This window comes from Ricinus communis, chromosome 4 (genome assembly GCF_019578655.1).
Source record: "Ricinus communis isolate WT05 ecotype wild-type chromosome 4, ASM1957865v1, whole genome shotgun sequence".
NCBI classification, from domain to species: Eukaryota; Viridiplantae; Streptophyta; class Magnoliopsida; order Malpighiales; family Euphorbiaceae; genus Ricinus; species Ricinus communis.
In genome coordinates this window covers 21,530,680-21,541,797 of record NC_063259.1, presented here as the reverse complement: position 1 = coordinate 21,541,797, position 11,118 = coordinate 21,530,680, and the positions used below count along the sequence as shown (strand labels likewise).

The 11,118-nt window shown below is 32.9% G+C and overlaps 3 protein-coding genes across 3 annotated transcripts; 1 reads left to right on the top strand and 2 right to left on the bottom strand.

Annotated features, from left to right (window-relative positions):
• The first annotated feature begins 542 nt into the window (after positions 1 to 542).
• Positions 543 to 3,742, top strand: LOC8265530 (DNA-damage-repair/toleration protein DRT111, chloroplastic). The gene is made up of 2 exons (XM_002523151.3): positions 543 to 1,618; positions 3,221 to 3,742. Exons 1-2 carry the CDS (start codon positions 749 to 751, stop codon positions 3,512 to 3,514), a joined length of 1,164 nt encoding a protein of 387 aa, XP_002523197.1. The 5' UTR covers positions 543 to 748; the 3' UTR covers positions 3,515 to 3,742.
• A 211-nt stretch (positions 3,743 to 3,953) lies between these two features.
• LOC8265529 (BES1/BZR1 homolog protein 4) lies at positions 3,954 to 5,196 on the bottom strand. The gene is made up of 2 exons (XM_002523150.4): positions 4,690 to 5,196; positions 3,954 to 4,544 (listed from the first exon to the last, which is right to left on the bottom strand). Exons 1-2 carry the CDS (start codon positions 5,194 to 5,196, stop codon positions 4,086 to 4,088), a joined length of 966 nt encoding a protein of 321 aa, XP_002523196.3. The 3' UTR covers positions 3,954 to 4,085.
• A 3,134-nt stretch (positions 5,197 to 8,330) lies between these two features.
• On the bottom strand, positions 8,331 to 10,769 carry LOC8265528 (kxDL motif-containing protein 1). Its single transcript, XM_002523149.3, has 3 exons — positions 10,322 to 10,769; positions 10,030 to 10,182; positions 8,331 to 8,752 (listed from the first exon to the last, which is right to left on the bottom strand). Exons 1-3 carry the CDS (start codon positions 10,435 to 10,437, stop codon positions 8,653 to 8,655), a joined length of 369 nt encoding a protein of 122 aa, XP_002523195.1. The 5' UTR covers positions 10,438 to 10,769; the 3' UTR covers positions 8,331 to 8,652.
• Positions 10,770 to 11,118: the final 349 nt, after the last annotated feature.

Here is an 11,118-nt window from a genome sequence, read left to right as displayed (position 1 = left end):
CTTAATTATTCTTTTAATCATCATATATATATATATATAAATATATAATGTTATTAATAATATATCGGTTATTTTGAATTAAAAATTTATTTATTTTAAGGATTAAAATTAAAAATTTATTAAAATTTAATTATTAATATATAAAATATTCAAATAAAATTAATTATGTATATAATAGGATAGAATTATATTAATAACAATTTATCTTGAATGTATTTCAATTAATTTATTTTTGATATATTATAAAAATTATTTTAATGAAGTATTATAATAATAAAATAATGATTTTATGTCATTAATTTTATAAAAATTTATATTAAATTATTTAAATTCTGTTATAAATATATATATATGTATGATGTAATATATAATTTATTGATTTTTATAAAACTTAAGACTTGTATCAAATTATTATATTATTGGAATTAAATTAAATTAAGTTTATTAGAATAAATTAATTTTACTAGGATTAGAATAAAAAGTTAAATAATTCTTCTTATTAAAAGGATTTAAGTCGTGTATATATACATACAGTAACTCTAGTGTTCAATTCTTAAGCACATTTTTCCCATCGGCTCCAGCGGCAGTACTGCTAAACTGTCCCTCTCCTCCTCTCCTTCAAATTTCAGTCCTTCCTGCAGAAACCCTAATAAGTTATTTCAGGATTCATCTGAATTCCCATTTTAATTTGTACAAATTTTGATTTAAATAGTATTTAAAACCAACTTCATAACATCGTGTGGCAAAGATGTTAGGCGGATTATACGGAGACCTACCGCCGCCGTCGTCGGCGGAGGAAGATAAATCGACGACCAACACCTCCGCCACCGTATGGTCAACAAGCACCTTAATGGCACCACCGACACTCCGTAAGCCAGCAACATTAACAACACCACAAACAATTCTAAAATCACAGAGCAAAACGAAACCACAACAATCCCTAATGACAACATCATCAAAAACCCTAGTAACATCACATTCTCCGACAGTATTACCACCAGAAGAAGCGTCGCAGCCAGCACTTGTTGGGGTGAATTCTGTAGTGATCGAAGAGTACGATCCATCAAGACCTAATGATTACGAGGATTATAAAAGAGAGAAAAAGAGAAAAGCTTTAGAAGCAGAGAGAATGAGAGAGCTCGAGAGAAGGAGACTCGAAGAAGAAGAGAGAGAATTAAGAGAGAGAGAAGAGAGAGAAAGGGATAGAGAGAGAGATAGGAATATTTCTGGTGAGGAAGCTTGGAGAAGACGCGCTGCTATGAGTAGTAGTAGTGGTGGTGGTGCGAGATCACCAGAGAGTGGTGGCGGCGGCGGCGGGGGTGGTGGTGGTGGTGGTGGTGGTGACGGTTTTAGTATTGGGAAGTCGGAGAGTGGTGGATTAGGTGTTGGTGCTGGTGGACAAATGACTGCGGCGCAAAGGATGATGGCGAAAATGGGATGGAAGGAAGGACAAGGGCTTGGGAGACAGGAACAAGGAATTACTACGCCTTTGATGGCGAAGAAGACGGATAGGAGAGCTGGGGTTATTGTTAATGCTAGTGAAACCAAAGTGGAGAAGAAGGTTAAGAGTGTTAATTTTAATGGAACGCCTACAAGGGTTTTGTTGCTCAGGAATATGGTATGTATGCATTCGCATATATTTGGTTTGGTTATTTGAAAGCCTGTCTTAGATCTATAATATGTTATATTTTGCTTGTTAATATGCATGCGGTAAGGCAATAATGGATGAAAAGAGAAAATTTTTGGCAGTTGCTAGCACACAATTACGTTAGCCTTCTCTATTGAGCACAGAAGGCTGCACTAGGATCTAGCAATTTTACTGAGAGTAGGCTTAGTGTTTTGGTAAGTAAACATTAGGGACACTGCTTAGTTTCTTTTATTGTATTGTTGTCAAGGCCTAATCAGGAAGGTCTTTCATTAAAGTTGCATGGAGGTTATTGTCACCTGTTCTTGTGAAATTTCACTTTGATAGTGCAAGAGTCATTTTGCTATTTACATGAATTGGTAATTCAACAGGTCATGCAAATGGTAATCTTAAAATTGAGCATTTGTGAGGCAGCTACCTGTCTGTTATTTTTCCTAAGTAGGCTCTTTGTTTCCCCATGTCAAGTCTTAGGGGGGAGTAAGGTAGGCAATGGATTTGATGCACTTGCTACATTTGTTAACCAAATGCTCCAGTATTTAGGTACAGGGAGAAGGAACACTGGCATTCTTTTACAAAATGGAAAATCCAAATTTAAACTGTTGTACTTTTTTTTTGGTTGAAGGAGTTTGCTTGAATTTCTATATTGTTTCACAATTTTAACATACTCTTAGTGTTGTTGAGGTGAGCTGCTCCACATCCAGTGAAGTGCCTAAATCTCTCTTCTCCATTTACTTCAGTTGTTTGGTCATTTCTTCTTTCCATTCATAATTTTGTTAGTTGTACTTGCAAATGTACTGCCTCTAAAAGTTCTCATGTTTTTTGAGGTGGCTTAAGTTTGTTTTCAAATCACAGTCTCCCTCCGTTACACACCTCAGTTTCAGAGTCTGTTTATGATTTTTTGTGGATACATAAATACTGATTTGTATTTAAGCTGGTAAAAGAGGGTTAGGTCAGTGTATTCTGTGATTTCTGCAACCTCGACTACGTTTGCAAGTATTTATGTATCCACACCAACTTATGAATGGATACATAAATACTGTATTCTGTGATTTCTTTCAAGATGAATTAGTTACCAGCCAGATGGGAAACCGCAGAATGCAAATTAGAGGACCCCTCCAAGGATTTTGAGTTTGACCTTCTTCAGTCTAAAATAAGTTCATATATGTGTATGCTAAAGCATGTTTTAGAATGGTTATAAATTGGAAGTAAAGTGATTTTATTTTCGTGGTACAGATGTGCATTATCTATCCTTCACCCATACTAGTTGAGATATTGTGATATAAGTTCCATGATTAGCATGCAAGTTTCTTTTCCTTTGATTGAATTAGCAGTGAGAACAAGAACTTTGAAAGGGCTGTAATCCTGCCATGACCTATATATGGATTTGTTTTTTCAACAACCAAGTACATTTTATTTTTAATTTAACTGTCATCAGGGAAAATAAGTCTCATACACTTTTTTGTTCCTGAGGTTTATTTTATGAAAACTAAATGTTGTTTATGGGCTGTGTGTTTGTGGTGTTTAATTGTGAAGTTGGGATTAAGTTTTTGTTGACAATTCTACTCTCTCTTTCAGGTGGGTCCTGGTGAGGTAGATGATGAGCTAGAAGACGAGGTTGGATCTGAGTGTGCGAAGTATGGAACAGTTACTAGGGTTCTCATATTTGAGATTACAGAGCCAAACTTCCCCCGTGATGAGGCAGTAAGAATTTTTGTGCAGTTTGAGAGGTCAGAAGAAACAACAAAAGCACTGGTCGATCTTGATGGTCGGTTCTTCGGAGGTAATGTGGTTCATGCAACATTCTATGATGAAGAGAAGTTCAGCAAGAATGAATTGGCTCCTATGCCTGGTGAAATCCCTGGTTTTTGACAGATGTTTTAATAGTTTGCTAAGATCCCTTTAGTAATCTGTGGTAATTGCAATGGAATTTTCTTTGGGTTTCAAATCGATAAATGTGGAGCATTAAGCTGTGGTGTAAGTAGATTCAAGTTAGGTGCAGTGAAAACTGTGCGTCTAGGTTCTAACAGTGATAACCAGTAGCTGGATGAATGAAGAATTGTTACAATTATATGAACAGAAAAACATTTTCTTTTTCTACTTTCTGCTTATAATTCATAAATCGTGATTTCTCTTTTGGTGGGACAAGCAAGTTAATGACAGGGAAAACATAAGTTTGTGTCTAGTTTTTCCTGGACATAACTTACAATGAAAGAAGAAAGAGCAGAAGCTAAACAAATTCCAGTAATGGAAAAGAATTAATGGACAAACTCACTAGTGTCAGAGATTTAATCTTTGGCATGTTATATTATCAAGAAGTTTCAAATATTGAATCTTTATATATTCTCAGTATGTTCACATACTATATAATGCAAAGAGCTAGACTAGGAAATGAAGGATGCAATTGAGACCACATTCTGAATTCCAAGTATATCAAACTTTTTTAGTTAGTACGGCGCAGAGGTGACTCCACAGGTGTACTCTGGTTAGATGCCTTTGCCTCTTGCATGTATGTTCCTTGCTGTTGGTGCTGCTCATGATTAGTGGCTACCTTCACTCCACCTCCAACTGCTGCAACTGTGGTGGTAGTGATGGGGGGATACGTGATACCACCAGCAAGTCCTCTGTACATGTAGAATGCAAGAGGGAGGTCACCATCACCACCACCGCCACCGGAACCATCACTGCATATATAAGTGCATGAAGTTGCTGTAGTGGTAGGTTCGCCATTGCTGTTGGCATTGATCATCACGGCGGTGGGATCAATGCAGCAGGGCGAGGTGGTAGTTGAACACTCTGCACCAGCTCCGCCTCCGGCAACCACAGTGCTACTGGTGGTGGGTGTTGCGGTGGTGCTTGTATTATTTGGGATTGCCCCGCAAGTCGGGCAGCGATTTACGAGCTATAGAAACAAGCAGGAAACATGCAGAAGTATCAGGAGTAAAAAGAAGATACAAATATTCAGTTTCTATCTTCTTGGTTGGTCATGTAACGAGAGTGCAATGCTAAGAAGGAGAAAATTTAAAGTGATGGAGAGGTAGAAGAACCTTATAGCGGTAGGTGGTACCATCAGGGTCAACAACCCAACCAGCCTCCTTGGCAAGCTCACGGAGGACTTCATTGATGTCAGCTCGAGGAGAGAGATGGTAGCCACCATGTCTCCTAAGTCCATGGAAAATCTTGGTGGTAATGGCTCTTCTCTGCCTCTCTCTAAGCTTTGTTTTCTCCTTCTCACTCTCACTTCTTGTTGATGAACTCCCCACCATTTTCTTTTTTTTTTCTCTCTCTCTCTCTGTGTGGTTTTTCCTTTTTGTATATATACAGGTTTGTTTATATATGTTTTTTGCATGATTAGGAAGGAGCAATTGCATGAGAGAGAGAGAGTCACGTGATTGGATGGTCAAGTTTAGTAAGGACAGGGGAAGCAGAGGCAGTTGTGAATTGTGATTGGATGGATTTTTGTTAGGTGGCGGCTGATAACAGAGTCTACTTCTACCCCAGGAATTTGCCTTTTTCCCTATCCTGAAACATATGATTCTCTTTCTATATTCCATTTCTTTCAGGGCAATTCTCAGCCTAACTTAACTTCATCTGAGGCATTTCTTTAAGTGGTGGTCTTCATTTGTTTCTTTAGGTGTATGTGTTATGTATGGTATAATTATAATAACACATGGCTTGATCATTCCTTCTAATTGGATGATATTATTCTTTTCTGCTCATTCATTAATGATCAATTGCACATTACAAATCAGAATAACATCAATAAATAATTAAGTCCAACTTATCACAAAAGTAATATGGATTTTAAGCTTTTTTTTACTATCAATAATCAAAATTTTGCTTATAATGTAACCTTAAAGAATTACCAACAAAAAACTGACCACATTACACCAAAAATATCATATGTTGCAGAATTTGTTGATTCTTGATGCTGTTAATGATTAAAGTTTGTAACTCCACTAGCTTGTGCATACTGCCACATGCAACTCAATTAGCTTCTGACTTTGAGCCATAACCCCCTCTTCTAGACCTTCCATTTATTCTTAGGAAAATTGCATATTTCGCCTCTCTGTATTTTTATTATTTTTTGACAATTCCCTCTTACATTTTTACTTATCTACATTTATTCCTTATACTTTTATTTTTTATTAGCACTAGGTTCTTTTTCAACAGAAAATTAGCGCGTGTATGACACCCTGTTAATGAGAATGTAAATGAATTTTTAAATTTTCTCTATTAAATATTTTTCACACGTTTACCCCTTGTACTTTTATTCTTTTGAATTTGAGTCCTTATACTTTTATTTTTTAGCAGCATTAGCCCTTGAAATTTATTATTTAATATTTGATAGCATAGATAGTAAAATTAGTTATTGCAATATAATTTAATTTATTATTTTAATTAGAATTAGTCAAACCCTAAATCAATTAATAAAATATATAAATGCTAATGAAAATTAAAATATTTATAAAAAATAAATACATTTGTCATATATACAGGTATATATATATGTAAATTTATTTATTTATTAGGAAAGTTGAAGGTTCTTTTAAATATTTTTTTCTATAATCTTAATAATTATATATTTGTAAAAAATAAAAGTATAAAGACTTAATGTTAAGAAAAGAAAGGAGGTGAATGTATAAAAAATTAATTAAAAAAAAACTCAAACAATTATTCATATTCTCATTAATGGAGCGTATAATGCATTAACTTACCGTTACAAAAGGACATAATGTGTAAAAATAGAAGTGCAGGGGTAATCGTCAAAAAATAAAAAAGTGCAGGGGACAAAATATATATATTTCATTTATTTTGCTGATATGTTGGTTGGGAAATTAATGATATCCTCCTGACTCTGAAAATTAACTTATAGGAGTCTGAATATTTTTTCTGTATAAAACAAGACAATTCAATATTAATTTTTTTTTAAAATCCTTAATTAATTAAATAAAATAATTGATTTCTTTTGCGAACCCTATAATATTTAATAGAAACACCAATTGCTATTGAAAATTCAGGTTTCTTTTTAAAACACTAATTTCTAACAAAATTCCATTTTCTTAAAAACCTTAATACCTCTGCAACCATTTAAAACATAATACATAAAGCGTCATTGCACCATGTAGATAAATCATTTGTTTAAGTGCAAATGGATTTTTGTATTTTTATCTTTAAGTAAGAATCAATTTTGAGAAATATAAAAGCGTGGATAGAGAAAGAGATATGAGAATTTTGATTATAATTAGATATAACTAGTCGTTTATCCGTGCATTGCACGATCGTTATTATTATTTTGATTATAAAATCAAGCTGATAGATACAATTTAATAAAAATTTTAATATTTAATATTGCTTTGTTGAATTTTAAAAAATAATAACAAACTAACTATTTTTAAATATCCTTAATTTTTTTAAAATTTTAAAATTTTGTCATATTAATTAATTTTAATATTATAAATTAATATATCAATATAATTGATATTACTATTTTTTAGAATTAAAAATTTATTATATAATTAAAAATTTAATTTATTATTAAAAATATAATTTAAGATGTTACTTTCTATATTAGAATTATTATCTAATTACAAAAGTAATTTATTAATTAATATAATATTAAAATATAATTAATATGTTATTTCTTAGAATAGAATTAATATCATTATCTGATTACAAAATTATTTATTAGTTAATATAATATTAGAATATAATTAATGTGCTACTATTTTTTAGGATAGAGTTAGTATTATTATCTAATTAGGAAATTATTTATTAGTTAACATAATATTAAAATATAATTAATATCTTATCTTTTAGGATTAGAGTCGGTGTTTAATTAAAAATATAATTTATTAATTAATAAATTAATAGAAAAAACTATAAAATTACACATAAAATTGAATCCCATGTGTCAAAAATAGTATACATGGCAAAAAAAATAATCCTATATGTCAAAAATTAAACATACATATCAATAAAATTTTAGATTTCACAGATTAATACATATTATATATAGATTTTAAATTATTTTGTCTTTAAATGAAAAAGAGTTGCTAAGGTTAATTTCGTAGTTTTAATCTTTTCCAATGGCGGATTAATGAAATATATTGATGGGAGGGGCTTTTAGTATAAATTATAAAATATAGGAATGATTTAGGAGTTTGCCAAAAAGTAAATACTCTAAAAGAAAATTATGAGGAACAGAAATTACATATAACATTTGATAAATAAATAAATAAAAATTATACCCTTTTTAAAATTAAATTCAGACATATCATAAATATCAAGATAAAATAAAAATAAAAAGTAAAAAAGGAACCCTCCCTGAAAAAATTTTAGCTGCAGGAGTTAGAAATAGAATCTCCTCTTTTTGACTAGGGCTGAGTGCAGAAGAATGTGAAAACTACCTATTTGATCTGATTATGGTGCTGGGCAGGACTTTGCAGAAGATGCTCCCAGTCCCACACTGGTTCTGAACCACGCGCATCTAAATTCTTTTGAAGTAGTTGCATTTTTGCAATCTCATTTGATTTCCTGTACTGTCAAATAAGCTCATATTACTTTACAGTTACAACTCAAAAATATGGCTTCAGACACTTCATTTGCACTCTGCAGTTCAAAAAGCAGCAACCATTGAACTTTTCTAGCACCTCAGAAACTGAATTTACAATATAAGCAACCAAGCTCAAGTGACAGCCCAATTTTTTCCATTGCAATGAAACTTTACATTCATGTTTGATCACATTCAGAAATACCTCAGGAAGCCATCTAGAAATAGATATTCTAATGACAGTTGCAACTCTCCTAAGCAATAGGATAAGCCCCTTAATTCCAACATTGGTAAATTTCCAGGTTCCTAGCTTTCCAAACAGGATAAATATATATATATATTGCAACTTTCAAAGCTGTTCTATAAAATGATAGTTAGGAATGGTTTTCCATTAGAACTGCTCTTTTGCCTACTAGCCGCTGCGTCCATGACCAGATGCATGTCAAAACAGTGAACACTACTGAGGCTTTTCAAGGTCAGGTCTTCCATCAAGTACTTGTGTGGATTCATCTGGAAATGCATCTGGATATGTAGCTAGAATTTTAGCCTTCATGCTCCTACAAAGAGAAGGAAAGAAAACAAAGGAGGATCATTCTCCATGTAACTACAAGTCTAGACTCAAAGGAGAAAGTTAGGACTATAAGTAAATACCGAGTCTGCAAATAATGTAATGGAAGAGCATTTTGATAGAAGAAGCGGCACAAACCTTGGTGGAGGCTCCACCTACTACTTCCCCTAATATCCTCTCCTAACCACATCATTGAAGTCTAATGGATTTCAATACTACATACTTTGAACTACCTAAAAGAACTTTTATAGCATAACTTACCAGACCAGACACCTATCCAGCGAGAAAAATGGAGAAATACCTGACTACAATCTTCATATTCATATTGACAGGTATCCCCATTTAGTCCAAAGTAGCTATTACCCCAAAAAGACAAATCAGGGCAACTATTTGAATGTAAAATCTAAACCATATTAATTTCGTGCACAGAGTCACAATACTGAGATTCTTTCATTACTTCTCACATTATTTTAACTAACAGGTGCAGCAACAAAAAAGAAAATTTGAATCTTTTTTGTACATTTAATTCTTTGTCTTATATTTTTCTTCTGTAGGCACATGACTGGAGCCTTCACTTGATTTTCAAGCAACAGGCTACCTGTTGCTCAATAGGCTGGCTGATTCAGGGTCTTCTACAACTTCTAATAATTTTGATTACATTATCTAGGACTCCGAGTTAATGCAATAGCAATCTAAGGTTTACAACTAAGAACCTCAATCCTAGCAGAAGGAAGAAAAGTAAACATCTTCAAGCACATATACGATCTCATCACATATCCTTTAATTATATTACTGGAAAATTGGTACTTAACTTGGGTAAGAAGACATGCATGCAACGCATGACTTCTCTCTTTGTTTATCTTCCATAAGTTCTGTTGCTATAGCAAATCTAGTAATGTACACAGCTAGTTTACCACCCAATTTCTATGTGTATGTTTTCTCTCAATCAACCCAAAGCTTACCTAATTACTTCACCTTTAACAATCAGAGACACACAAATTCTTCAACCTTTTCTATTATGCAGAGCGAAATTGTTGCTAAAAATTCTTATCATAGTGTTTGAAAAGCCTAAATATGCATTCTTTCAACTTAAGAAAAAATGCATGATCTGGAAATAAATGAAATGATGCAACTAAAGACATGATTATGGAAGAAATAAATTGAATTGAATTCTTGCACATGATACATTCCAGACAAGAATAAGAATGAAATTGAGTTACCTAACACCAATTACAGTAAATTGAGCAAGAACAACAATGAAATTACCTAAGCTTGAGGAAAATGTAATCAAGATCAGATTTCATAGACTTCAAAACACGTGTATTTCTTGAAAAATCATTAGCAACCTCTCCAAAACACTGCTCTGAATACTCATTAAAATGGGTCAACACTGCATTGCTATCTTGCAACCTTCCCAATCTGTGCCATTTCCAAGATAATTAAATCAAACCCAATTCACCATTAATTCATTAGAGTTCACATTTCACATATGACATCAAGAAACTAACAGAAACAACATTTAATTAACAGAAGTAAAGAATAAAAATAATTGAAGTACATGAGGTGCTGCAATTGCTTGAGAGAATCCAAATCTTGGTGATCGATTAGGGTTTTGAATTCTCCTGATACCTCTTTTGATGCTTCTCTTATGCTCTCTTTCTCTAATTGCTCCATTTCTTGACTATGGCTTTCTTTCTTACACCCACCCCCCCTCTGCCCGTCATAACCAGGGGGGGTGAAGAGGGCAACGGCGCCGTATTACTGTAACTGCAAGGACTTCGGTCCTATGGGCCTAAACGTTTGAACTTCATCATGGACTAATCATTTTATTCGGCATTGTTGGGCTTCTCCAATCTGATTGTGGAAATGACGGGCGCTGTTTCAAACTTGGAGAGAATCATAATGGATCTTTCAAAAAGAAAAAAAAAGCCTAAATGTTCAACCTTTCTTCTTTCTTCAGAGTGACGAGGAAGTGAAGAGAAGAAGTTGTCACATTGCAGGAAGTTAGATGCTTCTTCGTTAAGGCCTTCAAATAATAGGGTTTTCGTAGCTTATTGATCATTAAACTTTCTTAATTTCAACGACAGTTATTTCATTTAGATTTGGTAATATTTTTAAAAGTAGGGTTAAAAATTCAAAAGACCTTTAAGTCTCTCAAATCTTTTGTACAATCAATTGATAAAAGATAAGTCGGCACAATTTATTTATTATTTATTTTAAAATAATTCAATTCTGACGTATTTTAAATATTATTATACATTAATAGTAAAATTGTCAAAAGACTTCGCACAACCTAAGATTAAGCTGCATCGACTGTCTTAAAGGCAAACCGAGTCTAATAATATTAAGTTCATG

Coding starts and splice junctions, on each gene's coding strand:
- LOC8265529 (XM_002523150.4), bottom strand. CDS start 5,196: ATGGAATATAGAAAGAGAATCATATGTTTCAGGATAGGGAAAAAGGCA. Junction 4,545..4,689: donor GTACCACCTACCGCTATAAG/GTTCTTCTACCT, acceptor TTGTTTCTATAG/CTCGTAAATCGCTGCCCGAC.
- LOC8265528 (XM_002523149.3), bottom strand. CDS start 10,437: ATGGAGCAATTAGAGAAAGAGAGCATAAGAGAAGCATCAAAAGAGGTA. Junction 10,183..10,321: donor AAGCAATTGCAGCACCTCAT/GTACTTCAATTA, acceptor GAAATGGCACAG/ATTGGGAAGGTTGCAAGATA. Junction 8,753..10,029: donor TACATTTTCCTCAAGCTTAG/GTAATTTCATTG, acceptor TTCTCTTTGTAG/GAGCATGAAGGCTAAAATTC.
- LOC8265530 (XM_002523151.3), top strand. CDS start 749: ATGTTAGGCGGATTATACGGAGACCTACCGCCGCCGTCGTCGGCGGAG. Junction 1,619..3,220: donor TTTTGTTGCTCAGGAATATG/GTATGTATGCAT, acceptor TCTCTCTTTCAG/GTGGGTCCTGGTGAGGTAGA.